This window comes from Cervus canadensis, chromosome 21 (assembly GCF_019320065.1).
Source record: "Cervus canadensis isolate Bull #8, Minnesota chromosome 21, ASM1932006v1, whole genome shotgun sequence".
Lineage (NCBI taxonomy): Eukaryota > Metazoa > Chordata > Mammalia > Artiodactyla > Cervidae > Cervus > Cervus canadensis.
The window spans coordinates 39,448,953-39,476,149 of NC_057406.1; the positions used below are offsets into that span (position 1 = coordinate 39,448,953).

General features: G+C 36.4%; 1 protein-coding gene across 1 annotated transcript in view; it reads right to left on the minus strand.

The window, feature by feature from the left end:
• Nucleotides 1–1,025: 1,025 nt before the first annotated feature.
• IPO8 (importin 8) overlaps nt 1,026–27,197 on the minus strand; it is a 73,042-nt gene continuing 46,870 nt past the window's right edge. Inside the window, exons 20-25 of the mRNA XM_043440079.1 lie at nt 25,055–25,150; nt 16,479–16,699; nt 11,882–12,087; nt 6,979–7,182; nt 4,090–4,206; nt 1,026–3,010 (exon numbers count right to left, since the gene is read on the minus strand). Of these exons, the coding sequence (XP_043296014.1) occupies nt 2,913–3,010; nt 4,090–4,206; nt 6,979–7,182; nt 11,882–12,087; nt 16,479–16,699; nt 25,055–25,150 (942 nt within the window). The 3' untranslated portion in view covers nt 1,026–2,912. The remainder of the gene's footprint in view (nt 3,011–4,089; nt 4,207–6,978; nt 7,183–11,881; nt 12,088–16,478; nt 16,700–25,054; nt 25,151–27,197) is intronic.

Sequence of the window (27,197 nt, forward strand, 5' to 3'; positions counted from 1 at the left end):
GACTTTGTGGTCTTCGTCACTAATGGACTGCCTGAGATGTTTCCAACCCACTTGTACACTGACTTTGTGGTCTTCGTCACTAATGGACTGCCTGAGATGTTTCCAACCCACTTGTACACTGATCTCAGTGGACAGAGTGAAACAGGAGCAGGATGGATTTCCATTTAAGGCTTATCTGAACTGATTTTTTCTTTAAACAGATGAAATGTGTGCACGCACACACACAAACTGGCGGCCTCTGGAGAAGTTTCCTTTTATTTCCTCCATAAATGTATTGCAATTTTCAATCTTCATTGTTGAACAGAAAACTGGACTGTAATTCACTATATTAAACAAATAACCTAATTTGTTTTCTTTCTTTGTAATTTTCACTGATTAACAATTTACTGGTTCAGTGCAGTCTTAACATAAATCAGAGGTAGGGAGGAGAAGCTTACTGTCATGCTAGGTAAATATTTGAGAATCAAAAGGCCAGCACTTACCACTCCACTCAGTTTCAACTGCTCCTAATTTGATGGCCGTCCATCAAAAAACTGGGGCTTCCCAGGTGGCACAGTGGTAAAGTATCCGCCTGCCAATGCAGGAGACACAAGAGACTTGGGTTTGATCCCTGGGTCAGAAAGATCCCCTAGAGGAGGAAATAGCAACTCACTCCAGTATTCTTGCCTGAAAAATCCCATGGACAGAGGAACCTGGGCGACAGTCCATGGGGTTGCAAAGAGTCTGACATGACTGAGCATGCACATACACATCAGAAAATGGCTCCACCACAGGCATCTTTTCCTGTTCTTCAGGGTCCTGATGTGGTTGAATGATCTTGCTTTTTCAGAGCATCTGCAGTTCTCATTTGGACACCTTGGTTTATAAGATGGGCTCTTGTCCCCAAATACTCCCCACTCTTTAGCTGTTTCTGATGAGCCCTCGTTACCCTCCCCAACCTACACCCACCTTGCTTCAGGTCCCCAGGAGTCAGGAAAACATCTGATGGGTGTTTCAGAAAATATTTCACACAGAGGAGTTCAGGATCCTGGGAATCAGCCCGCATTTTATTTTACATTCATGAGTTCCTGCATTTCCAAGGTTATCAGATCACATTCAGGTTAGCACTGCTGGTAACAAAACTGTACAACTACCCTGGCTTCAAAAACAAGATAGGATGATACACATTAACACTTCTTTCCCTTTAATACTGCAGGAGACAATACATCACAAAAATAAAATCACATGCCTTTTACAATCCAGTGTGAAGGCATATTATGTTAAAATTAAACCATTTGCGACATAAGGAGAAGAAGAAGAGTTTCAAAGCTTAAGATGTTAACAATTTCCCCCAATGCCATCTTTCTAACTCCCAGCTGGCACACTCAGTATCAGTGCCTTGGGAAGAGGGGGGCAGAGGAAAGCAGGGGATTATTTAACTGAAACTCATGGCTTCCTGGGCTACTTCTGTAAAATCTACTTAAATAACCTAAAATTCTAAAAAGAGTTCATATTAACAACGGATGGTAATCTAGAAAGCACCTGGAGGAAATTCCTCCAGTCACTGATGGAAAATATAAGCTGCAAACATTTCATAAAAAAGGACAACTGTATCATATCCAGAAATATATTAAGTTCTGAAAATCCACTTTCACTTTACAGAATGAAAACACTATGACCCATGTTCTGGCACTCAATCAGTTCAGAAAACAGCTGTAACCTCTATCTGTAATATTTCTCATGGGCTATCTTGCATCATTACAATGTAAGAGTGCAGCTGACCAATATCCCAATCCCTGAAAAATATAAGAAGCCAAACTGAGCTAAAATAAACAGATTCAGTTCAGATTAGATAGGGGAAAAGTCAGATGTGTGAGAAAGCAAGATGTTAGATTTACTTGGGTCTTTTTCCTAGATAAAAAATACTGTTACAAAATGTTTTGGACCCAGGTCCAACACAGCTGGAATGATAAGTTATTGACAATGCAAGCCCCCATCCAGAAAGACAGCATGCTTATGCAGCACCTTTCTCTTAGAAGTTCAATGTGCTTTAGCATAATTATCAATTAACTGCATAATTAAGTACATGATTCAAAAAATACTCGGGACTTATTGTTAATTCCAGTGACTAAGGAGTCCCTGCCACTTGCTGCCAAGAAATTTTTGAGTCCTGAACTTATCAGGTTATGAATAAAATCGATACTCATATAGATTGATTCAAAAGAAATACTACCCCTTTCAGGGCTGAAAAATATGACAGAAGAGAGAATAAGACACTTCTTAGGAAAGCCACATCTTTAGGAAAAAACACATTATGAAAAACCAGAGCCAGTGCATATTGTACAACCCCTGAAGAAAGACCCCAGCAGCAGGGGGATCAAGGGGAGCAGTGATGATTTTGAAACCAGAGTGACTTGTAGCTAACTGTCTAACAGGAAATTCACATAGTAAAATACAGAATAAATCAACATATAGCCAAGGTTTACATTTATCTAGAAATATGTTTTATGCTTTAAAAAAAACTGCAACACACTCCAAAAAAATTTTTTTCAGATAATTCATGTACAACAGAAGGCACTGTTATTCGCATAAATCCATTGATTCTGCATGGCAAAACCTGAGACGTGCATTTCCATCCAGTCCTCTAAATCCACCTTGGTCACTCATCCTTTGGAGCATATGCTTTGTCCTTTTCAGTCCTATGATTTTGTTGTTCTTTAATTTCATACATTACAGTAGCTGCTTAAAATATATATTTCAGGGTGAGAAAGATCAAAGGGGACGCGGGGGCAGAGAAAGGTGCTGCCGGACGCCAAGCGGTCACTGGCACAGCCGGTGGCGCGAAGAGCAGCCCCTCCCCAGCCCTGCTGACCCTCTCCTTCCGGCTGACGCTCAATGGAACCACGACGTTTGGCCAGCTGATGTTCCTTCTTTCAGTTGTTGGTAGGCATAGTCCCAAAATTAAATGCAGAGAGGACTCCTTTGTTTTCAAAGGTGAAGCCTCCCTGTTGTTCAATCTTCTTCTTTGCCTCTAGAATTTGCAAGAGAAAGCAGGGAAAAGAGAAGAGTATTTAAGGTGACAAAGTTGGAAATATCCTCAAAGGAGCCAGATTCTTTAGAGTTAGCACTGTGAAGGAATGTGAATCGTGGTATTAATTATTATACCCAACTGAACACTAGCCTTTAACAAACCCATGTCAGTAAGTACCATCGTCCAGGTGTCTGGGGATGTGTAACCCACAGATATGGAACCCAGAGATATAGAGGGCCCACTGAACCACATCATTCTAACAAGGAACTTGAGCATCCTAGGATTTTGGTATTTGAGGGGAGCCCAGGAACCAATCCCCTCTGAAGATACTGAGGAATGACAGCAATTATAATCTCCATTTCGGAAAAACTGTTTGCTAAAACTGAGCAAGATAAAAACAAGGCTCAAAGCCATAGTGTCTACTCCTAAAAGGGCACACACTTCTCCCATCAGAAGGGATGATACAGAATCTGGGCAGGACCAAAGTCTAAAGTCTGTGCAGAAGAACCTGGGTTCTAAACTCTAGATTCCTATTCCATATGTCTTCCACTAAAATACTTCTGTAATTACAAAATCTTCCATTAATTTTCCAGAAGTGACCATAATATAATGTCTGCATAAAATAATTTCTCCAGCTCAAAAACTGAAAATCAACAAGAATCACCAACTTCTACATAAAGCCCAACAAAAAGAAATGGAGAGTATTTCATTTCTAGAAATATAAGGTCCTTGCAAGAACTCATAAAATGCCTTCGATTCATTGTTCAGATGGTTAGGTGGGTGACCCAGCTGGTTAACTCTCCTTCAGCAAGATTCATCCCAACCTTTATGTCTTACCTTTGGCTCCAAAATAGGATAAGAGAGTGAATAAGAACACTATTAAAGATAGATGTTAACACGTGGTGTTTTGCAAAGCTATCGTAAGTGATAAGATCATAAAACAATGATAATTTCTTATTATCTTGATAGGTTGACCTCTAAAAACAAATTTTAGAACAGTATTTAAGTGCCACCAGCTGGTAAAAATAAAGGCCGGCTCCCGACACACGCGCTCTGATCAGAAAATCGTGCTGGCTGACCTGCCACTGTCCTCCGGTGCTCGGCCAGTGTGTACACCTCCTGCAGGGCCCTCCTCTGGTCCTCACTGAGCGGAGCCATCAGCAGCTGATACCACGCAGCATCCCGATTCTGCACAGCTGTTGTAATGTGGGGGCGTTTCAGGGGAGAAGGAATGATAAGGGAGTCCAGTGACAGTTATTATTTCAGATAATAACTAATGATATAACCAAATTACAATGAAATGATAACAGACAATAAGCGATAAAACTTATTCCAACAAAGGATGACTCCTGAGTACTCACTTTAGTACTCAACCTATGTGGAGCTACAAAGGGAGGTTGAAGCAAAGTGAAAGTCGCCCAGTCATGCCCGACTCTTTGCGACCCCATGGACTATATAGAGTCCATGGAGTTCTCCAGGCCAGAATACTGGAGTGGGTAGCCTTTCCCTTCTCCAGGGGCTCTTCCCAACCCAGGGATCGAACCCAGGTCTTCCCATTGCAGGTGGATTCTTTACCAGCTGAGTCACAAGGGAAGCCCCTTGTGAAAGGGTTGGAACATCACAAATCTCTCCTTTGCCTAATTCTCTGCCTCCTCTGCCATCTCCTTCTCTTCTTGGGGTTTCACTAACCATGATAGCTCCCTAAAATCCAGATCATGGCAAACACTTTACTCACTTGTTATCATTTTCCTCAGGAGTTTTCATGCTTCCAGCACATGCCACATGCTACCTGCATCTACACCAAAAACTCGAATTTGTACCTTTAGGCAAAACTGTTCCCTAAACTTCCTGGACTTTTACATTGGGTAGGTCACCTGCAACTCAGCACAACTATAACCAATTTTAACATTTTACCTCTCAAACTCTCCTTGGATCTCCCCGTTTCCATCACTAGTTCTATCAGTATCCTAGTCAACCACTATCATGCCCTCTCCACATCCAATTCTGTGCTGCTTTCTTGATGGTTTTCATCTATATGCTTTTTTTTCATCAAATGTCATCCTTTCTCTAGAGGGCCCTACTTACTTAATAAAGAAATTTCCTAACACTTGGTTCCCAAGTCTAGCCCACTTCAGTTTTTTTTGGACATTATCAATAGATAATACCCCTGAAAGAAACTACAACATCCCCAAGATCACCTCTTTATACAAAAACATTCAACAACACTCTAATGGGCAATGGGATAAAGGCAATGGGATAAAGGCAACCTCAGTCCAGAATCCAAGGCTGGTATAATTTAGTACAATTTTACCACTTCACAGAGACTTAAGCAGTGGTCCATATATGCTGACTGAGCCAAAGCTAGTTGCCTGTCTCTTGAGAAGCATTTTCAAAATACATATCCCGAGATCCCACTCAAGATCAAAGAGCTTCCTTGTTGCTTATGGTGAACACCCAGGTCCAGTAGCAACTGCCTTAGAGCACACCCTCTGCATTCCAATTTCCACATTAATGCTCTTTATCTTCCTCATGTTTTGGAATATCATTCTCTGGACTCTACCTCTTGTTCCTGCTAAATTTCAATAAAACACAGAGGTGATTCATTAATGGTATTTGTAATAAACAATATATTGGCATACTACATAATGCCAGTATATTAGGCTACCACTACCTTGCTGGTATTAACAATATTTTAGGGTTGGTGTTCAAATTGAACAAGGATGTTCAATTTAATATTCTTTATAACAGCAAAGAAACAAAAAACTGGAAATAGTGAGGCCCTCCCTGTCTGGACTGGCTGACACTCCTGCTCATGATGATGAGCTGAACATGATGATGAAGATGAACAATACACTCCAGAGCCATGAAAACTCAACCCTCCAGTAATATCCCTTTCAGTATATCTCCCTACAATATTTAGCCTAATATCAACAGGGTAGCTTCAATTTTTCCAAAGAAATAAATTTATTCCAAGAGACAAGTGGGAGGCAAGTAACCAGGGTACAAAAGAAACACGCTTCTAGATCACAGACCCTTAATTCCACAGATTCACCATCACCTTTGGAGATAAATCAGTGTGCCAAATTCAACTCGACACTAGTTCTAACATGCCAAGAAACAATGTTTGATAGAAGTCACAGATAAGAAGGGAGAAACGATGGCTAACTTCAGTCATTTACACTAAGCAGTCACCCCTTTTATTCTTCAACAAGACTCCTAAATTAGGCAGCATAAACGGTTTACTCAAAGGTAAAGCCAATACCCTGTATGTCCAACAATGGTGGAAATAAGCTAAATTATGATACTGCCATAGAAATACAATGTAACTATCAAGCAACCCATATAGTGGGATTTCTTTTCATTATAACTTGTTTATAATTTTCCAAATACTCTCATTGGTTTCTTACTTATTTTTAATTCTGTAAGCTTTCTATTTATATATCTCATTCTTATACTAGGTTATTTGTCTTATTCATTTATAGAAGGTTTCTATAATCTGTGGATCTTACATGACAGTATTTTCTTCCAATCTTTTATGAGTACTTTAACTGTATTTCTAGTGTCCTTTGCTGTACAAAATTGGTATATTCCTTATATAGTTAAAAATTTACTCTCTTATGGACTCCATTCCTTCACATGGGGATTGTGAATTGCTGATAAGTTTATGGGCACAATTTTTAAGCAACATATGTGAGATACTTCATTCTGTAAAAATCTTTGTTTATACCTAGAGGATGAACAATATACACAGATACTCTTGCCTTAAATTACTTTTATGAGGATATCCTGCAATCTTACCCTGACATATGCTATCTGCTCTCATTTTATGTATGTTTGGGGATTTCTAGTATTAAAAATAAATACAAATTTTACAGGGAATCCTAAACCAATTTGGGGTAGACCCCAAAATAACTTCTAAAAGGTTGAAATGAAAAACATATCTGATGATTCAGGGAGTAACAACATACTCAGCAAAGCTTGTGTAAAAAATTGATATTCATCCACACTATTGTCAAGGTCCAGTGGAGTACTGAATCCCTCAAGAGCAGTTTCTTCCAACACTTCTTCATCCCAGTCATCATCATCTTCCTCCTCATCTTCACCTCTTCCATTATTTGACTGCATTGCTTGAGCAGTGACATTAGTCTCCTCTTCATCACTTGAAATCTCTTCTGTGAATCCATTATTTATTCAAAAGGAATCAAATCACATAAGGACAAAAGATAAATCAAAATGAAAACAAAGATTAGAAAGTGACATTCTAGAAATGGAAAAACTACCATTAATTTTATGTAAAATTATAAAAATAAACCTTACCTTTACTATAGCTTGCTAAATTGAAAATGACTTTATCCTCCTCATTTAAAATGATTTCTAACTATCTCTAAATCTATGATCTAAATGAACTGTTATTACTGTTTTACTATGGCTGCTTCATAGCCATTAATATAAAAATACTATTTAGTCAGATTCCCAAATTAACCTTTTCGTAAAAAAAAGACATAAAATGATTCTGTATTCAGTGCATGTGTTTTAAACAACAATGACCTCCCATTGAGAATGTGAGTCTCTTAACAATTAACTAAGATCCTAATAATTACCAATTGCTTGGAAATGCTCAAATGAAGAGGTCATTTCTGCTAATAGAAACAGAAAAATTTAGAAATATGAAGGAAAAATAATTAGCTACACATGGGTTAAAAGGTTGACAGCTGAACTGTGTATCTCCATAGATTGAGTTTCTATTTTCAGGGCTAGTCTGTCTTGTAAATAACTGGAAGATAGTAAAAGCAGGGCAAAATCAATCTAAGAGAAAAAACCTGGAGTAAACTTAAACCAGGCATTATTAATCTAAATCTAGTTCTATAAAACATACTATACTGAAGCACTTGGATTAAGCTGCAAAATAATTTTAGGGATAAGGCGAGAAACCCTAGTTTTTACCACATACATGAAAAAAAAAAAACTATATATAAAGGATAATAACAAGACAGCAAGAGATACCTTTGTTGGTTAATCATCATACACTTTAGTAGGAAATTCAATGAGAAAGTCTGGGGTATTACTAAAAAAATCTTCCCTCAAGTCATAATAATTATAAGCCAAGAGAGACCAAAGTAAGAAATTAGAAAGAATGCAACATACTGGAAAAAAAGAATTCTGATTGCTTGAAGAAACTAATTTCAGGGTTAAAGACACACAGACTGAAATGTAATTTGGTAGTTTTTCTAATGTGTCTAAGTGAACACTAGACCAGCTGAACTTAACAGATATCTACAGGACATTACATCCCAAAATGGCAGAATGCATATTTTTTCCAAGTGCACATGGAACGTTCTCCAGGACAGAACACATGCTAGGCCACAAAGCAAGTCTCACCAAATGTACAGGGATAGAAACTATATTAAGCATTTTTTCAGGCCACAACACTATGAAACTAGAAATCAATCACAGGTAGAAAAATGGAAAACATAAACACATGAAGACTAAACAACATGCTACTAAAACACCAATGGATGAATGAAAAAATCATAAAAGAAACCAGAAAATACCTTGAGACAAATGAAAACAAAAACACAACTTTCCAAAATTTACAGACACTGCAAAATTTAGGTTTACCTCAAGAAACAAGAAAAATATCAAATAAACAGCCTAACCAACCATCTAAAAGGATTAAAAAAAAAAAAAAGAACAAAGCCCCAAGTCAGAAGAAAGAAATAATAAAAGTTTAGAGGGGAAATAAACAAAATAGACCAAAAAAAAAAAAAAATAGAAAAGATCAAGAACTGCTTTTTGAAAAATAAGCAAAATGTATTAAGCCTTTAGCGGGGGAAATAAAAAAGAGGACTCAAATAAATAAAACAAGAAATAAAAGAAATTGCAACTGATATCACAGAGATACCAAAAAAAAAAAATCATAAGTGAATGCTACAAATAGTTATAAGCCAACAAACTGAACAACTGAGAAGGAATGGAAACATTTCTAGAGATACACAACCTTCCAAAATTGAATAAGGAAGAAACAGACAATCTGAATAAAAAGATCACTACTAGTAAATTGAATTCATAATCAAAAAACTCCCAGCAAACAGAAGTCCATGACTGGATGGCTTAATATGAAAACTCCTCCAAATGTATAAAGAAAAGCAAATACCTATCCTCAAACTATTCCAAAAAGCTAAAGAGGAGAGAACACTCCCAAACTCATTCCACAGGACCACAAAAAGCAAAGACACTACCAAAAACAAGAGGAAGAGAATTATAAGGCTATTATTTCTGATGAATATCAATGCAAAAATCCTCAACAGAATTATTAGCAAACCAGCAAACCAAATTCAACAACTTATAAAAAGGATCATACACTACAATCCAGTGCGATTTACTCCAGGAATGCAAAGATGACTCAATATCCACCAATCAATGTGATACAACACATAAAAAATGGATAAAATCACATGATAATCATAATACCTACCAAAAAGCACTTGACAAAATTCAACATCCATTCATGACAAAAATTCTCATTAAAGTAGGTATAGATAGAACATATCTCAACATTATAAAGGCTGTTTATGGCCAACCCACAGCTAACATCTATGCTACAGTGAAAGCTGAAAGATTTTCCTCTAAATTCAGGAACAAGGTAAGGATGTCCACTCTTGCCACTTCTATTTAACATACTATTGGGAGGTGAGCCATGGCAATCAGACAAGAAAAAGAAATAAAGGAATCCAAATTGGAAGGAAAGTAAAACTGTCACTATTTTCATATGCCATAATACTATATATAGAAAACCATAAAGTCTCCACCAAAAAGCTTTTAGAACTAATAAATGAATTTAGTAAAGTTACAGAAAGAGAAATCAAGAAAACAAATCTACTTAAAATCATATCAAAGAAAATTACTTATAAATGAACTTAAATGAGGAAGTGAAAAGACCTATACTCTACAAACTATAAAACACTGAAGAAGGAATGGAAGAAAATATAAAAAAACGGAAAGATATCCTGTGTTTGTGGATTGGAAGAATTAATATTGTTAAACTGTCCATACTACCAAAGCAATCTATAGATTTAATGCCTATCAAAATACCCATGACACCTTCCACACAATTAGAACAAATCGTCCTAAAATTTATATGGAACAACAAAAAACCCTGAACTGTCAAAGCAATCTTGATGAAAAAGAACAGGGTTGGAGGTATCATGTGCTTTAATTTCAAACTATCCTATAAAGCTATAGCAATCAAAACAGTATGGTAATGGCACAAAAACAGACACATAGATCAACGGGAAAGAATTAAAAGCCCAGAAATAAACTTCTACATTTGGAGTTGATTCACCTACCACAAAGGAAGCAAGAATACACAATGGAAAATATAAATTTCCTCAGCAATAAGCAGTATTGGGAAAACTGGACAGCTACATGTAAAAGAATGAAATTAGAACATTTTCTCACATCATAGATAAAAATAAACTCAAAATGGACTAAAGACCTAAACATATAACCAGAAACCATAAAACTACTAACAGAAAAACAGAACACTCTTTGATATAAATTGCAGAAATATTTTGGGGGTTCTGTTTCCTAAAGCAAAGGACACAAAAACAAAAACAAATGGAAGCTAATTAAACTTAAAAGTTTTGGGGCATCAAAGAAAATCATTGATAAAATGAAAGGACAACCAATAAGTGCAAGAAATGATACAATATGATAGGGGTTAATACTCAAAATATATAAATAGCTCATACAACTCAATGTCAAAAAGCCAAATGACCCAATTAAAAAATGAGCAGAAGACCTGAATAAGCATAAAAGATATTCAACATGTCTAATCATTAGAGAAATGCAATTCAAAGTCACAATGAGATAACATCTCACCCCTCTCAGTAAGAATGGCTATCAACAAATAACAAATGTTGGCAAGGATATAAAGGGAACCCTTGCATATTGTTGGTGGGAATGTAAATTGGTACAACCATTATAGAAATCTATATGAAAAGTTTCTCAAGAAACTAAAAATATGATCTAGCAATTTCACTCCTGGGTATATATACATATATAAAAAAATAACTCAAAAAGATACACACACCCCCAATGTTCACAGCAGCATTATTTACAATAGCCAATATAAGGAAGCAACCCAAATGTCCATCAACAAATGAATGGATAATGAAGATGTGGTGAGATATACAGTGAATTAGTACTCAGCTATAAACAAAGAATGACATCTTGCCATTTGCAACAAAATGGGATAGATCTAAAGGATATTATGCTTAATGAAGTAAATCAGACAGAGAGAGACAAGTTCTGTATGTTACATTTAAATGTGGAATATAAAAAATGAAAGAAACAAATGAATATAAGACAGACTCACAGATACAGAGAAATAACTAGTAGTAACCATTGGGAAGGGGGAAGTGGAGGGCCAAGAGTAGGAGATTAAAAGGTACAAACTATTAAGTTTTAAAAAAATAAGCTACAAGGATACATTGAACAGCACAGGGAATACGTTAATACAATAACTTTTAACAGTGTAATCTATAACACCAGTGAATCATTATATATGCTGTACATCTGAAACTAATATTGTAGATAAACTATACTTCAATGGGAAATAGATAAATAAAGTTATGAACTGTTTATTTCTGGAATTTTCCATTTAACATTTTTAGACAACTGAAATCATAAAATCAAAATTGGGGTAAGAAGGGACTACTATAATTCAGTCAATCAAACTCAAAATATTTGTTAAACATGTAGGAGGCCAAGAAATTAAATCTATTTAATGTTTCTAAAAGACTAAAACTCAAAGAAAACACATACTCAAAAAAATCAGTTCTAGCATTCACTGCAATTAGAACACTTTACCATTTTCTTCTATATTGGCTTTATCTGCTTTTGAGTGATCTTCCCGGTTTACCAGTTGTCTGGTAGCACAGACCTGCTTCAGTCCAAGGAAAAGGAAAAGGATTGAGGGCACAATCTGTCCCACCACAGCATCTACTGCAGGAGGTCGATTTTGCAATTCCAAAAGGATACTCAGTCCTATTATACACATCTTCCGATCATGATGCCTACAAATCATAAAAGGGAAAAAAGTGTGCACATGAGAAATAAGAAAAATTTCTGAAGAAATTACAAAAAGGAACATCCAAGTTATGCTCTAAGGTTCATTCACTGGAGCTACATGGAGGTAAAACTATTTCATACTATATGAATTCCTATGTAAATCAAGTTTTGCAAACCAATTATCATCATCAAAGACCTATTGGGAGCCTGCAATTGATATAATGAATCTTGCTGTGATATCAATTTATGAAATACAAAGGCTGCAACTGGGCCTTGACAAAACAAGTTTTATTAAAGCAAGAATACCTGTATATGACAGCATAAAATTCCTATCCAGTGAAAAAAGAGAAGTTCCTTAGACTTTGATTCATTGCACTGGTCTACAAGGTATACTATACTGTATACTAACCCCCCAGGTGCCAAAAGCTAGTCTAAAAATCTCAACGTCTAATAAGCTGAACTTAATGTGGGCATGCTCAGTTACTCAGTCATGCCCTATTCTTTCAGATCCCATGGACTGTAGCCTGCCAAGCTCCTCTGTCCATGGAACATTCCAGCTAAGAATACTGGAGTGGGTTGCCATTTCCTGCTTCAGAGGATCTTCCCAACCCCAGGAAGGAACCCAGGTCTCCTGTGCCTCCTACACTGGCAAGTGGATTCTTTACCACTGCACCACCTGGAAAGTCCTGTTGAACTTAATAGCTGCAAGTAAATCTATTAAATGTCCTGTGCTATAAAATAAGATAAAGAAAACTTAATTCTGAAGGAAAGAAGTTTGACCAATGGTGGAACTAGTGATAAAGAACTCACCTACCAATGCAGGAGACATAAGATACCTGGGTTCAGTCCCTGGGTTCAGAAGATCACCTGGAGGAGGAGACGCAAACCCCTTCCAGTATTCTTGCCTGCAGAATCCAATGAACAGAGGAGCCTAGCAGGCTACAGTCCATAGGGTTGCACAGAGTCAGACATAACTGAAGCTGATTTAGCAAATAAACAATATACATTACAAAGACTTTTACATGAATGCTTCTAAACTGTTCAAAAATATTAAGAATGAAAAGCTTACTGTATTAGTGTAACATTCACACAGGCATGAACAAAAAAATTTACTGGCAGTAATTCAAAACAAAATATACAACCAAAAAAGTGAAAAGTGTTAGTCACTCAAACATGTTCAACTCTTTGAGACCTCATGGACTGTAGCCCACCAGGCTACTCTGTTCATGGGATTCTCCAGGCAAGAATACTAGAGTGGGAAGCCATTCCCTTCTCCAGGGTATCTTCCTGACCCAGGGATCAAATGCCAGTCTCCCACATTGCAGGCAGATTCTTTACTGTCTGAGCCACCAAGAAAGCCCCAATATATACTATGCGCTCCTCAATATACAACAAACCTAACAACAAATATAGCTCCTGTTATTCCTCATTATTTCCATTGCTTGATTCAAGTTACTAATGCCAAAGTAGTATACTATAATAGGTACTGTGCTTGACCTGATGACTTTCTCATTAATGTAGCCTCTACCTAGTAGTGTACACCAAGGGTCAAATGGATTACAGTACAAAAGATGATTATTGAGTGGGGCTCTGAAGAATCCAAGGGAGCACAATCGATGCATGCCCAATCTATATAATTGCTGAGATACCTTCTATTTTTGGAAAATTACTTATATATGCTACTAACTGTATAACTGGGCTTCCTTGGTGGCTCAGTGTTACAGAATCTGCCTGCCAATGCAGGAGAAGTGGGTTCAATCCCTGGGTCAGGAAGATGCCCTGCAGAAGGAAATGACAACCCACTTCAATATTATTGTCTGGGAAATCCCAGCGACAGAGAAGCCTAGCAGACTACAGTCGATGGGGTTGCAAAAGAGTTGGGCATGACTAAAAGACTAAGCAACAACAACTTTATAACTGTGAATGACTAAATCTCTACTCTGTAAACCTTTGTCAGATATAACTAAGTACAATTTCTTTCTAAAGTATGCTCTTCCTTTCAAAGTATTAGTAAGAAATCTAAATCTGGGACAAATTCTAGTCTCCTATATGTAGAAAAATTAAAATACACATAGCAGCTTTTAAGTAAGTTTTTCTATTCTTTTCCACCATCCTAATTCAGGCCTCCACCATCTCCCTACCACTTGGTAATATTCTAACTACTCCTGCTGAAATTATTTTCCCCTCAGTAAATTTTTCTAAATGATATCTAAGACGTAAAAAGTACACTAGTTATTTCTAAATTCATCAGCAGTCTCTCAAATTCTAACACGACAGGGTCACTTATATGTGTTTGGTCACCTGAGGTGGGTATATAACTATGACTTCAGTTCAGTTCAGTTCAGTCGCTCAGTCATGTCCGACTCTTTGCGACCCCATGAATTGCAGCACGCCAGGCCTCCCTGTCCATCACCAACTCCTGGAGTTTACTCAAACTCATGCCCATGGAGTTGGTGATGCCATCCAGCCATCTCATCCTCTGTCGTCCCCTTCTCCTCCTGTCCTCAATCCCTCCCAGCATCAGGGTCTTTTCCAATGAGTCAACTCTTCGCATGAGGTGGCCAAAGTATTGGAGTTTCAGCTTCAGCATCAGTCCTTCCAATGAACACCCAGGACTGATCTCCTTTAGGATGGACTGGTTGGATCTCCTTGCAGTCCAAGGGACTCTCAAGAGTCCTCTCCAACACCACAGTTCAAAAGCATCAATTTTTCAGCGCTCAGCTTTCTTCACAGTCCAACTCTCACATCCATACATGACTACTGGAAAAACCACAGCCTTGACCAGACGGACCTTTGTTGGCAATGTAATGTCTCTGCTTTTTAATATGCTGTCTAGTTTGGTCATAACTTTCCTTCCAAGGAGTAAGCGTCTTTTAATTTCATAGCTGCAGTCACCATCTGCAGTGATTTTGGAGCCCAGAAAAATAAAGTCTGACACTGTTTCCACTGTCTCCCCGTCTATTTCCCATGAGGTGATGGGACCAGATGCCATGATCCTAGTTTTCTGAATGTTAAGCTTTAAGCCACCTTTTTCACTCTCCTCTTTCACTTTCATCAAGAGGCTTTTTATTTCCTCATCACTTTCTGCCATAAGGGTGGTGTCATCTGCATATCTGAGGTTATTGATATTTCTCCCGGCAATCCTGATTCCAGCTTGTGCTTCTTCCAGACCAGCGTTTCTCATGATGTACTCTGCATAGAAGTTAAATAAGCACGGTGACAATATAGAGCCTTGACCTACTCCTTTTCCTATTTGGAACCAGTCTGTTGGTCCATGTCCAGTTCTAACTGTTGCTTCCTGACCTGCATATAGGTTTCTCAAGAGGCCGGTCAGGTGATCTGGTATTCCCATCTCCTTCAGAATTTTCCACAGTTTATTGTGATCCACACAGTTGAAGGCTTTGGCATAGTCAATAAAGCAGAAATAGATGTTTTTCTGGAACTCTCGCTTTTTCGATGATCCAGCAGATGTTGGCAATTTGATCTCTGGTTCCTCTGCCTTTTCTAAAACCAGCTTGAACATCTGGAAGTTCTCGGTTCAAGTACTGCTGAAGCCTGGCTTGGAGAATTTTGAGCATTACTTTACTAGCGTGTGAGATAAGTGCAATTGTGCAATAGTTTGAGCCTTCTTTGGCATTGCCTTTCTTAGGGATTGGAATGAAAGTGGCCCTTTTCCAGTCCTGTGGCCACTGCTGAGTTTTCCAAATTTGCTCATATATTGAGTGCAGCACTTTCACAGCAACATCTTTCAGGATTTGAAATAGCTCAACTGGAATTCCATCACCTCCACTAGCTTTGTTCGTACTGACGCTTTCTAAGGCCCACCTGACTTCACATTCCAGGATGTCTGGCTCTAGGTGAGTGATCACACCATTGTGATTATCTGACTATGACTTAGGATCTCACTTTTCCTATGTTGGAAAGCTAGGAGAGTGCTTCACACAAAGCCAAACTCTCCTACCAGGATAGGATCTGGACTATAGCTAACAATCCTCTGATTTCACATTTGAGAACAGGCTTCCTTGAGGTTTTCATATTTTTACCAGACTAGTACTTTCCTTAGAAACATTAATCCATCTAGAGTGTTGTTACTCACAGACACTTAAAGTCAAGGAACCCAAGTAAACACTTAATTCTGTTGACAAGACATATAATGATACATGTAGTCAAAAACAAGTGAGGGAGCATAATAAACCTAATTTTAAGAGCCTGTGTTCTTTTCCACTAGATTATACTCCTGAAACACATTCTTAATTCTCTAAAAATTTAATATTATGTTAATACACTAAAAAATTCTTAGATATAAAAACTATCTTTCAATATGCTATTATACATGCATATTAAAAGTCAACTTTCCAAGAATAGAAATGCAGTGTAAAATCAAAAAGACACAGACCCAAGAAAACAATCTGTATCATTCATCCACTGATTTATAAATTGTACAGTTACAGGTCCAGGGTTGTGAGGCAACTGAATTCGTTCTAAAGTATGTAGCAGCAAATCTGGGTTGTAGTACAAGGCAGCAATTGCAACCTGAAGACACATAGTACGAAGCTCACTAGTTTTGACCCCTCGGGTTAATCGCTCCAAAACAAGTTGCACGAACAGTGGAATGCACTAGAGGAAAAAAGAAAAAGAGAAATCAAGTAACTTTTACAGAAAGCTGAATGCTGGTAAAGTGTAATCATTAAATAAGATACTCTTAAAGACAGTAGAACTTGCTACTTTAAATCATTTTCAGAATTATAAAACTCAGAGAGACTAAATGGCCAAAAAAGGTCCTAGAGCAGTACCAAAATGTCTCCTTTCCTTTTAACTGAAGATTACACTTAGATGAAGATTGTCCTCCAAGAGTACACAATCAAAAAAACTGCAATAATCCAAATGTAGACTCAGGCACTTCCATGTTTAAGTCAAAATGACTAGGATGGAGTTTTTCTTTGGTAAGTCAAATTGGAAATACACTTGACCCTTGAACAAAATGGGTTTCAACTATATGGATCCATTTAAATACAGATTTTTTTCAACAATTAACACTATAGTTCTACACTATCCATGGTTAATTAAATCCAGATAGGGAGAAACCATGTATACAGAGGGCCAACTAGAAGTTATACACAGATTTCTAACTGCACCTCTAACTCCTGCATTGCTCAAGAATGAAGTGAAAAAAAAAAAAAGAGAGAGACTTAGAATAAGCATGATGTGATCAGAATTTCTCTTAAGGAAAATAAATTCCTAAAAAAGTCACAGGGATATAACATACACACGGTTTGCTGTTGTTCAGCCACTAAGGAGTGTCTGACTCTTTGCAATTGCATGGACTGCAACACCCCAGGCTTCCCCGTCCTTCACTATGACCCAGAGTTTGCTCAAACTCATGTCCATTGAGTTAATGATGCCATCCAACCATCTCATCCTGTCACCCGCTTTTATTCCTGCTCTCAATGTTTCCCAGCATCAGGGTCTTTCCCAATGAGTCAGCTCTTTGCATCAGGTGGCAAAAGTACTGTAGCTTCAGCTTAAACATCAGTCCTTCCAGTGAATATTCATTCAGGGGTTGATTTCCTTTAGGAATGACTGATTTGATTGTGCTGTCCAAGGGACTCTCAAGAGTCTTCCCCAGCACCACAATTCAAAAGCATCAATTCTTTAGCACTCAATCTTCTTTATGGGCCAACTCTCACATCCATACATGACTACTTGAAAAACCATAGCTTTGACTATATGGACCTTTGTCGGCAAAGTGATATCTCTGCTTTTTAATAGGCTGTCTAGGTTACATCAAGTGAAATGCTGGGCTGAATGACTCACAAGCTAGAATTAAGATTGCCAGGATAAATATTAACAACCTCAGCTATGCAGATGATACCACTCTAATGGCAGAAAGTGAAGAGGAACTAAAGAGCCTCTTGATCAGGGTGAAAGAGGTGAGTAAAAGAGCTGGCTTAAAACCCAACATTCAAAAAACTAAGATCATGGCATGCAGTCCCATCACTTCCTGGCAAACAGACGGGGAAAAAGTGGAAACAGTGACATTTTATTTTCTTGGGTTATAAAACCACTGCAGACAGTGACTGAAGCCATGAAATTAAGACACTTCCTTCTTGGGAAAAAAGCTATGACAAACCTAGACAGTGTATTAAAAACTAGAGACATCACTTTTCCAACAAAGGCCCATATAGTCAAAGCCATATTTTTCTAGTAGTCATGTACAGATGTGAGAGTTGGTCCATAAAGAAGGCTGAGTGCTGAAGAATTGATGCTTTCAAACTGTGGAGCTGGAGAAGACTCTTGAGAGTCCGTTGGACAGCAAGATCAAACCAGTCAATCCTAAAGGAAATCAGTCCTGAATATTCACTGGAAGGACTGATACTCAAGTTGACGCTCCAATACTTTAGCCACTTGATGCAATGAGCAGACTCACTGGAAAAGGCCTCGATGCTGGGAAAGATTGAGGGCAGGAGGAGAAGGGGGAGACAGAGGATGAGACCATTGGATGGCATCACCAACTCAACAGACATGAGTTTAAGCAAACCCCAGGAGATACTGAAGAACAGGGAAGAATGGCATGCTGCAGTCCATGGGGTCACAAAGAGTTGGACACAACTTAGCAAAAGAATAACAACGTTACTACTTAAGAAGGTGAGGAGATAATGAATGTAACTATTTGCTTATTTTTTTAAATGAAAGTATAAACTAAACACTGGGGGTGGGGGGAGGTGGAAATGGGGAAAGAGTAATGGTAGAGTGGACAGGGATGGAAGCTAGGTTTTTCTGAATATACCTTGTTTTTTGTAAATCAGACTTTAGACTATGCATATGTTTTGTTTATTCATAAAAAAATTTAAGCAATCCCTAGTTGTTAAAATAAAATGAATAATCGAACAGGGATTATTTTAAATTACTTTAAAATTTGTGACTTCACATGTTTGGCTATAAATATTCCTAGCATATGAATATACCCTTGAGACAAAAAGAGCTACTAAAAAACCTTCAACACATATGTTTAAGACAATGTAATCACATGTTTGTGGCCATGCTGGTATAACTACACTGACACTGTGTATATACTTATTATTATTAAGTGGAGGATAATCACTTTATAATGTTGTGTTGGTTTCTGCCATACATCAACATGAATCAGCCACAGGTATACACTGTTCCCTCCCTTCTGAACCTCCCTCCCATCTCCCATCTGTCCAGTCCCTCTAGATTGTCGCAGAGTACCAGGATGAGCTCCCTGTGGTACACAGCGGCTTCCCACTGCTACCTACTTTGCATATGGTAATCTATGTTTCAATACTACTCTCTCAATTCATCCCACCCTGTACTTCCCCCACTGTGTCCACAAGTCTGTTCTCTATGTCTGTGTCTCTACCACTGCCCTGCAAACAGTCTCATCAGTACATCTTTCTATATTCCATATATATCCATTAATACTCAATATTTGTTTTTCTCTTCCTGACTTACTTCACTCTGTGTAAAAGGCTCTAGGTTCATCCACCACACTAGAACTGCCTCAAATTTGTTCCTTTTTATGGCTGAGAAATAGTCCATCATACATATGTACCACAACTTCTTTATCCATTCATCTGCTGATGGACATCTAGGTTGCTTTGATGTCCTGGCTATTGTAAATAGTGCTGCTATGAACACTGGGGTACAAAGTTGTGGTTTTCACAGGGTATGTCTGGTAGTGGGATGCTGGTCATAGGGCAGTTTTATTCCCAGTTTTTTAAGTTTCCATACTCTCCATAGTGGCTGTATCAATTTACATTTCTACCAATGTGCAAAGGTGTTCCCTTTCCTCCACATTGTCTCCAGCAGTCACACTTTGTAGATTCTTTGATGATGGCTATTCCGACTGGTGTGAGGTGATATCTCATCACAATTTTAATTTGCATTTCTCTAAAAATAAGCAATGTTGAGCATTTTTTCATGTGTCTATTTGCCATCTGTATATCTTCTTTGGAGAATGTCTGTTTAGGTCTTCTTCCCATTTTTTAATTGGGTTGTTTGTTTTTCTGATATTGAGCTGTATGAACTGCTTGTATATTTCAGAGATTAATCCTTTATGAGACTCTATATATTAATACATATTAGTGGGATAAAGTAAATGAGTAATTATGATGAGGACAAGGATTCTGGGTTTAGGGGATATTGATTAGGATCAATTTGGTTAAATAAAAATAATGTAGTCTTGAATTTGAACTGGAAATGTCCATGTCTTCTAATATTGCATTCGTCTCAAAATAACATAATATGTATTTCCTGGTTCTGTTTTGCGGAAATAATGACCAACTCAATAGCAGAGGCTATCCCTTTTGCTTATAGTTCTGGAATACCATTTCCCAGGGTAGGGCAGGAAATGTACAATGTGAACCTGGAGCATCTAGACACAGCAGATAGCAGAAAATTTCCAAACACTACTAGAGTCAGGTCAAAAGCACTCATATGGCAAACTCAAGAGGCTCCCACTAACCAAGGCTGAAAGACCTCTGTGTACCTGAAACATTCTGAAGCATTATTTTAATATTATTTGAACTTACAGATTTAAATGAAACATGTCAAATAAAGTTGAATCTGTAAGTTCAAATAATACTAAAAACCAAAAAAAAAAAAAAAAAAAAACCCAAAACATCTCACTGGTCTTCTTTGGAAGACGCTAGGCAACAAACTTATTGCCTCAGTCATGACAAATAAAGGGAAATACTCAAACCGTTCCTCAGAGGAACCTAATAAATTGATGAGAAAACACTTCTCTTCATAGAAATATTTCTACTCATAAATGAAGAAAGAATGACAGAATTAAAATATCATCACCACCAGCACTAAGATCATAAGATGAGAGACAACCAGACACCTGTGCTTCCTGATAGGAACACACACCACCACCTATGAAGCATTCTTACCAAAAAAAATCACAAATAAATCTTACCAAAATATCTAGATATAACTACCAATTTATAGGAAATACTGAGCAATTTCATTCCAAGGTGTTATAATCCTTCAGCACAGTAGTGGTAACCTCACTAACATTAGACAGTGAGCTAACTCAACTTTCTGACATAGAAATGCTTGGATACCAACTTTACAATCCCTCTAACAATCCAGTTTTAGAAGTAGAAATCCACAGTATTACACCTGAAATTCTTATTTGCTAACTTCAAATGAGTCTATCCAACTAAAAGCAATTCCTCTACTCAATCTTTCTTTACTAGACTTACTAAACTTCTCCAAACTGAAATTTCAACTTTCTTCATTTCTTAACAATTCTATCTAACTAAGAAGATAAAGCCATTGGACTTAAGTTTTGACATCCCTTCTTTCTACCTCAAGACACATCTCTATATCAGCATTATCTAAGGTGGAAATAAGAACATATTTTGAGATGAATGAATATGAACATATACCAAAACTTATTAATGTAGCTAAAGCAGCAGTTAGAGGGAAGTTTATAGCTATCAATCTCTATAATAAAAAGCAAGAAAGATCCCAATCTAATAATCTAAATTTCCACCTCAAGACTCTGGGAAAAGAAGAGCAAGTTAAACTCAAAGAAAGTAGAAAAGAATAAATTATGAGGTTAAAGCAAAAAGTAATGAAATAGCAAACAGAAAAACAAGAGAGAGAAAAATCATAAATTGGTTTGTTGAAAAAATGAACAAAATTAACAAATTTTTACTTGAAATAACAAAAGGGAAAAAAAGAGAAAGAAGATGATAATTACTAAAATCAAAAACAAACAGGGTCAATATCACTGACCTACAAAAAGATAACAAAATATTATGAACCTGCATGCCAACTAATTAGTTGTTAACTTAGATGAAATGGACAACTTCTAAGAAAGATGCAAACTCCCATATTAACTCAAAAAGAAATAGAAATACAAGTAGACCTATAACAATTAAGAGATTGAACTGGTAATTTTAAAACTACCCACAAAATAACCTCAGGCAAAGATGGCTTCACTGCTATATTCTAACATTTTAAAAACACAAACTTTCATATATTCTTCCAAAAAATAGATGAGGGAGTCCTTCCCAACTCATTCCATGAGGCCAGCCTAACGCTGATTCCAAATCTAGACAAAGATACCACAAGAAAAAAAATTACAGATCAATATCTCCTATAAATATACACAAAAATAGTTATAAAAAATACCATCTAACTGAATCTAGAAATATATAAAAAGGATCATATTCCATGATCAAGTAGGATTTATACCAGAAATTCAACATTGATTTAACATCTGAAAATCAACAAATACACCACATTAAAAGAACAAAAACCATATGATCATCTCAAGAGAGGCAAAAAAGCATCTTACACTCCTTCATGATTGAAACACTCAACAAACCAGGAGTAAACAGGAACACACTCAATCTGATAATAGACAGCTATGAAAAACCCACAGCTAACACTAGACTTAATGGTGAAAGGAATGCTTCCTTACCTAAGATTAAGAACAAGACAAGGTGTCACCATACCTATTCACCATTGCACTGAAGGTTCTAGCCAAGGCAACTAGGCAAGAAAAGTAAAATAAAAAGCACCCAGGTTTGAAAGGCAAGCTCTATCTGTAGATGAGATGACCTTGTATACAGAAAATCCAAAGAAATTCTCTGAAACTCTATTAAAACTAATAAACAACTTCGGCAAGGTTGCAAGAAACAAGATAAATATACCCAAAAAATGTATTTCTAAACACAGGCAATAAACAACTTGAAAATAAAATTAAGAAAACAATACCACTTACAGCAGCATTAGAAAGGATAGAATATTTTAGGAAGATTTTAACAAAAGAAATGTACTTGAAAACTACAAAATATTTTTGAAAAAAATTAAAGATACCCTAAATAAAAGGAAAAGGAAAGACATCCCATGTTCAGGGATTGAAGTATTCTCAGAGTGACAATACTTCCCAATGTGATCTAAAGATTTAACACAATGCTTATCACAATCCTAGCTGTGTTCTTTCCTTAAAATGACAAGTCAATCCTAAAATTCATATGGAAATTCAAGGGTCCAGATTAGCTAAAAGAATCTTACACAGGAAAACTGGAGGACTTAATACTTCCTAATTTCAAAAACTTACTACAAAGCTACAGTAATAGTGCAATCCTGGATTAAGGACAAAAGAATTCATCAAAACTGAATGAAAGTCCACAAATAAATCCTCACATTTATAGTGAATATATCTGACAAGTTTGCCAAGACATTTTAACGGGGAAAGAATAGTTTTTCAACAAATAGTGCTCCTAGACACCTTGACATCTACATGCAATATGATGACTTTGTACCTTTTCCTCACACCATCTACAAAAATTAACTCAAAATGAATTGAAGACTTAAATGTTAGAGCTAAGACCATAAATCTCTTAGAAGAAAATGGAAATTTTTTGTAAACTTGAATTTAGCAATGATTTCTTAAATATGATGACAACCACAACAACAAAAGAAAAAATAAATTAGACATCAACAAAATTAACTTTCCTGTGCTTCAAAGGACATCATCAAGAAAATGATAACAAAAATTGGGAGGAAACTTTTACAAAGTATATATCTGATAAGGAACTTGAGTTTAGAATATATACAAAGAATCCCTACAACTCAAAAATAAATAAACCAATTAAAAATAGGCTAAAAAATCCAAATAAACATTCTTCAAAAAAATACAAACAGCCACATGAAAAGATGCTCACTATCGTAAGTCATCTGGGAAAATGCAAACCAAAACCATGAAATATCACTACTAGGATGGCTATGACAAAAAGACCAACCAAGTGTTAGCGAGGATATGGAGAAATTAGAACTCTCATTCACTACTGGTAGGAACAGGAAATGGTGCAGCTGCTTTGGAAAAGTTTGGCAGTTCCTCAAATCATTAAACACAGAATTACCACTCCTATATATATACATATATAGATATATATACCAAGAGTAATGTCCACACAAAAATCAGCATACAAATGTTCATGTCAACATTGTTCACAATAGCCAAAAGATGGAAATAAGAAAAATGTCCAACAATTGACGAATAGCTAAAATAAATGTGATATAATCACATGATGAATTATTTATCAATTAAAAGAAATACAGTACTGATATCTGCTATAACAGGAAGGTATATTTTAAAGTATTATGTGCTAAGTAACAGAAGTCATTCACAAAGAACCACATTTCATTTATATAAAATGTCTAAAATAGGCAAATCTGTAGAGAAAGAAAGTAGAATAATGGTTGCCTAGGGTTGAGGGTTATTTAGGTGAAATGAGAAATAACTACTAAAGGGCACAGAGTTTTCTCAGAGATAGTGATGAAATATTATGAAAACTGACTGTGATAATAGTTGCACAATTTGGTGTCTATATTAAAAACCAGAGAAGCATAAACTCTAAATGACTGACTGGATGATATATAAATTATATCTCAATAAAGCTGTTATACAAAAACATATGGAATAAATATTACAGAATTGAAAAAAAAAACCTCTACACTTATACTTGAACACTTTTCTCAGTAACTGAATATCACACCACAGTTGTATCAAAAACTGAATTAATCTTGTTAAAAATATATAATATCTTTATATCAATACAGAAAAATTTTTTTCCTTTTTGCACCTTCATTTCTGACTGAAAAAGATATCTGGGAATATTTCAATAGCATACACAAAAACAAACAAAAAAAGCAACTCTCTGGGGATCAAACAGCAGGATTTGTACACTTATCTCCTTCATGATTTACTTGTTAGTCCTTTAAATTATTACATATTTTTCTGTGTATCTAGAATGCAAGGAATAATTTCCAAATTGCATGGGTATTTTTGTTATAAGATTTGTACCAGTAAATACAAACTATAGGCTATCTTTATAATTTTTCATCATAATATAAACAAAATGTCAAGCAGGCATGTAAATTTTAAATTTTAAACATCAAGTAGGATGTTTTCTACACATATATTACCTGATCAATTCCCCTTCCTTTGCACTGAAGAATGATGACTTCAAGAAGTTTGGCTGCATGACATTCTGCATCTTCTCCTGCATCTCCACATAGTACCTACAGTAATTAAAATTTCACTCAGCAGTGAACAGCACTGTAAAACTTTAATCAAGTTTACATAAACTAAATATCACGTAAAAAACAGCCATTAGAATCATGGTGTTTGCATCATGAGTTTACCTTGCCAACCCAAAAAAAGGAAGTTCAAAATAAAGTCCATCTATCTTTTTTATCTACTCTAATTCCTTATATGAGTAATAATTCACTTTATTTAACTCTGGATTAAAAAGTAGGCTGCTACCTGTCTAGACAAATAAAGCTTCCCTTTAAGTAAGGCACCAAAAACAATAAAATGATACAATGAAATTAAAAACAAAAACAAAAACCTTCTTAAACAATGAAACAAACCCTGTATTCTTCCTATTTTTCTGTTCTTTTTGAATTCCTGTCTATATCCACCCAGTTTTTCATAATGAAACCATAAATATAATATTACATACCATTTAATTTCCTCACTTGGACTTTATAACTTGAAGTACTTTCCAAAGATATTAAACCTTTTAGGACTAAACAGTATTACAGAAGATGAATATAACAAAGCTTACCAGACTGTTCCCCTAATGACAATTCTGTATTTTCACTGAATGAACAATTATAGAAAGCACATGTTCATACAAAGAATAGGACAGCCTTATAATACGGTTCACAGAAGAGAGATTTATAGAGTACAGGCACACTTAGGTTAGAAATTAAGAAATACGAAAAAATTAATGAGTTCAAACACAAGACATAAGAAAAAGAACAGACTTAAAGAATAAAGGTGAGACAGAAATTAGGAATAAAAAACAAAAATAGGTAACAAAGAGAAATCAAAACTAGATTCATTTTTTTAAAGACTTTAATAATTTGGCAACTTCTATCAAATGTATTTTTTTCAAAATTATTTTAAAAAGCAAAGCAAAATTTTAAAAAATGTTAGGCATGAAAGATATAAATACCTATAAAAGAAAGATTAAAAATGAAAATACTATGAAGAATATTATATTCTTTATATTCTTTTAAACTCAGATGAATTGGATAATTTCCTAGACAAATATGATTTAAGAAAGCTGAATTTTAAATCTTTCCAGATAAAGATGACAGATATGAACATCCCCATTCAATTTTATCCCTTCCCAAAGGCCATTAAAATGAAGATAAACATATTTTAGAGGCATACATCCACAAAGACAAAAAAAAGGAAAAAGAGACAGCTATAAAATTATGGAAGCTGGAAAACAGATGGGTCAGGGAGCTGAACTGTAAACAGGTAGCTAGCAAAACTAAGAATCAACCCTATTTATATAAAAAAATTCCACCTCTAGGGCAGTGTTTCTAGATCTAGATTCTAAGTATGAATGGACTCTGGGACCAGATGCCTAGGTCTAAATCCTAGCTCTGCCATTTATGAGCTGTTTTTAGATAAGCTGTTTCACCTCTGTGCCTTACTGTTCCCATCTGTAAAAACATATGGTACAGAAAAAAAAAAAAATCAGTCCCTTTATCCCAAATTGCATTTACTTGGTTTCTTTGTTTGCTGGTTTGAGGTTTTGTTTCTCTTCCTTCCATAAAAGGAAAAGAAGCAAAATACAGTGCAGTAGTTAAAAAATGGGCTCTGGAACTAGATTTGTTGTTTAGTCGCCCAGTCATGTCCAACTCTTTGTGACCCCATGGACTACAGCACGCCAGGCTTCCCCATCCTTCACCATCTTCCAGAGTTTGCCCAAATTCATGTCAATTGAGTATGTGATGCCATCCAACCATCTCATTTGTCCCCGTCTCCTCCTGCCCTCAATCCTTCCCAGCATCAGGGTCTTTTTCAGTGAGTCGGCTCTTCACATCAGGTGGCCAGCTTCAGCATCAATCCTTTCAATGAATAAGTGTGTTGTGTTAGTCGCTCAGTCACGCCTGACTCTTTGCGACCCCATGGACTGCAGACCCCCAGGGCTCCTCTGTCCATGAGATTTTCCAGCAAGGATACTGGAGTGGGTTGCCATTTCCTTCTCCAGGGGATCTTCCCAACCCAGTGATCAAACCTGGGTCTCCTGCACTGCAGGCAGATTCT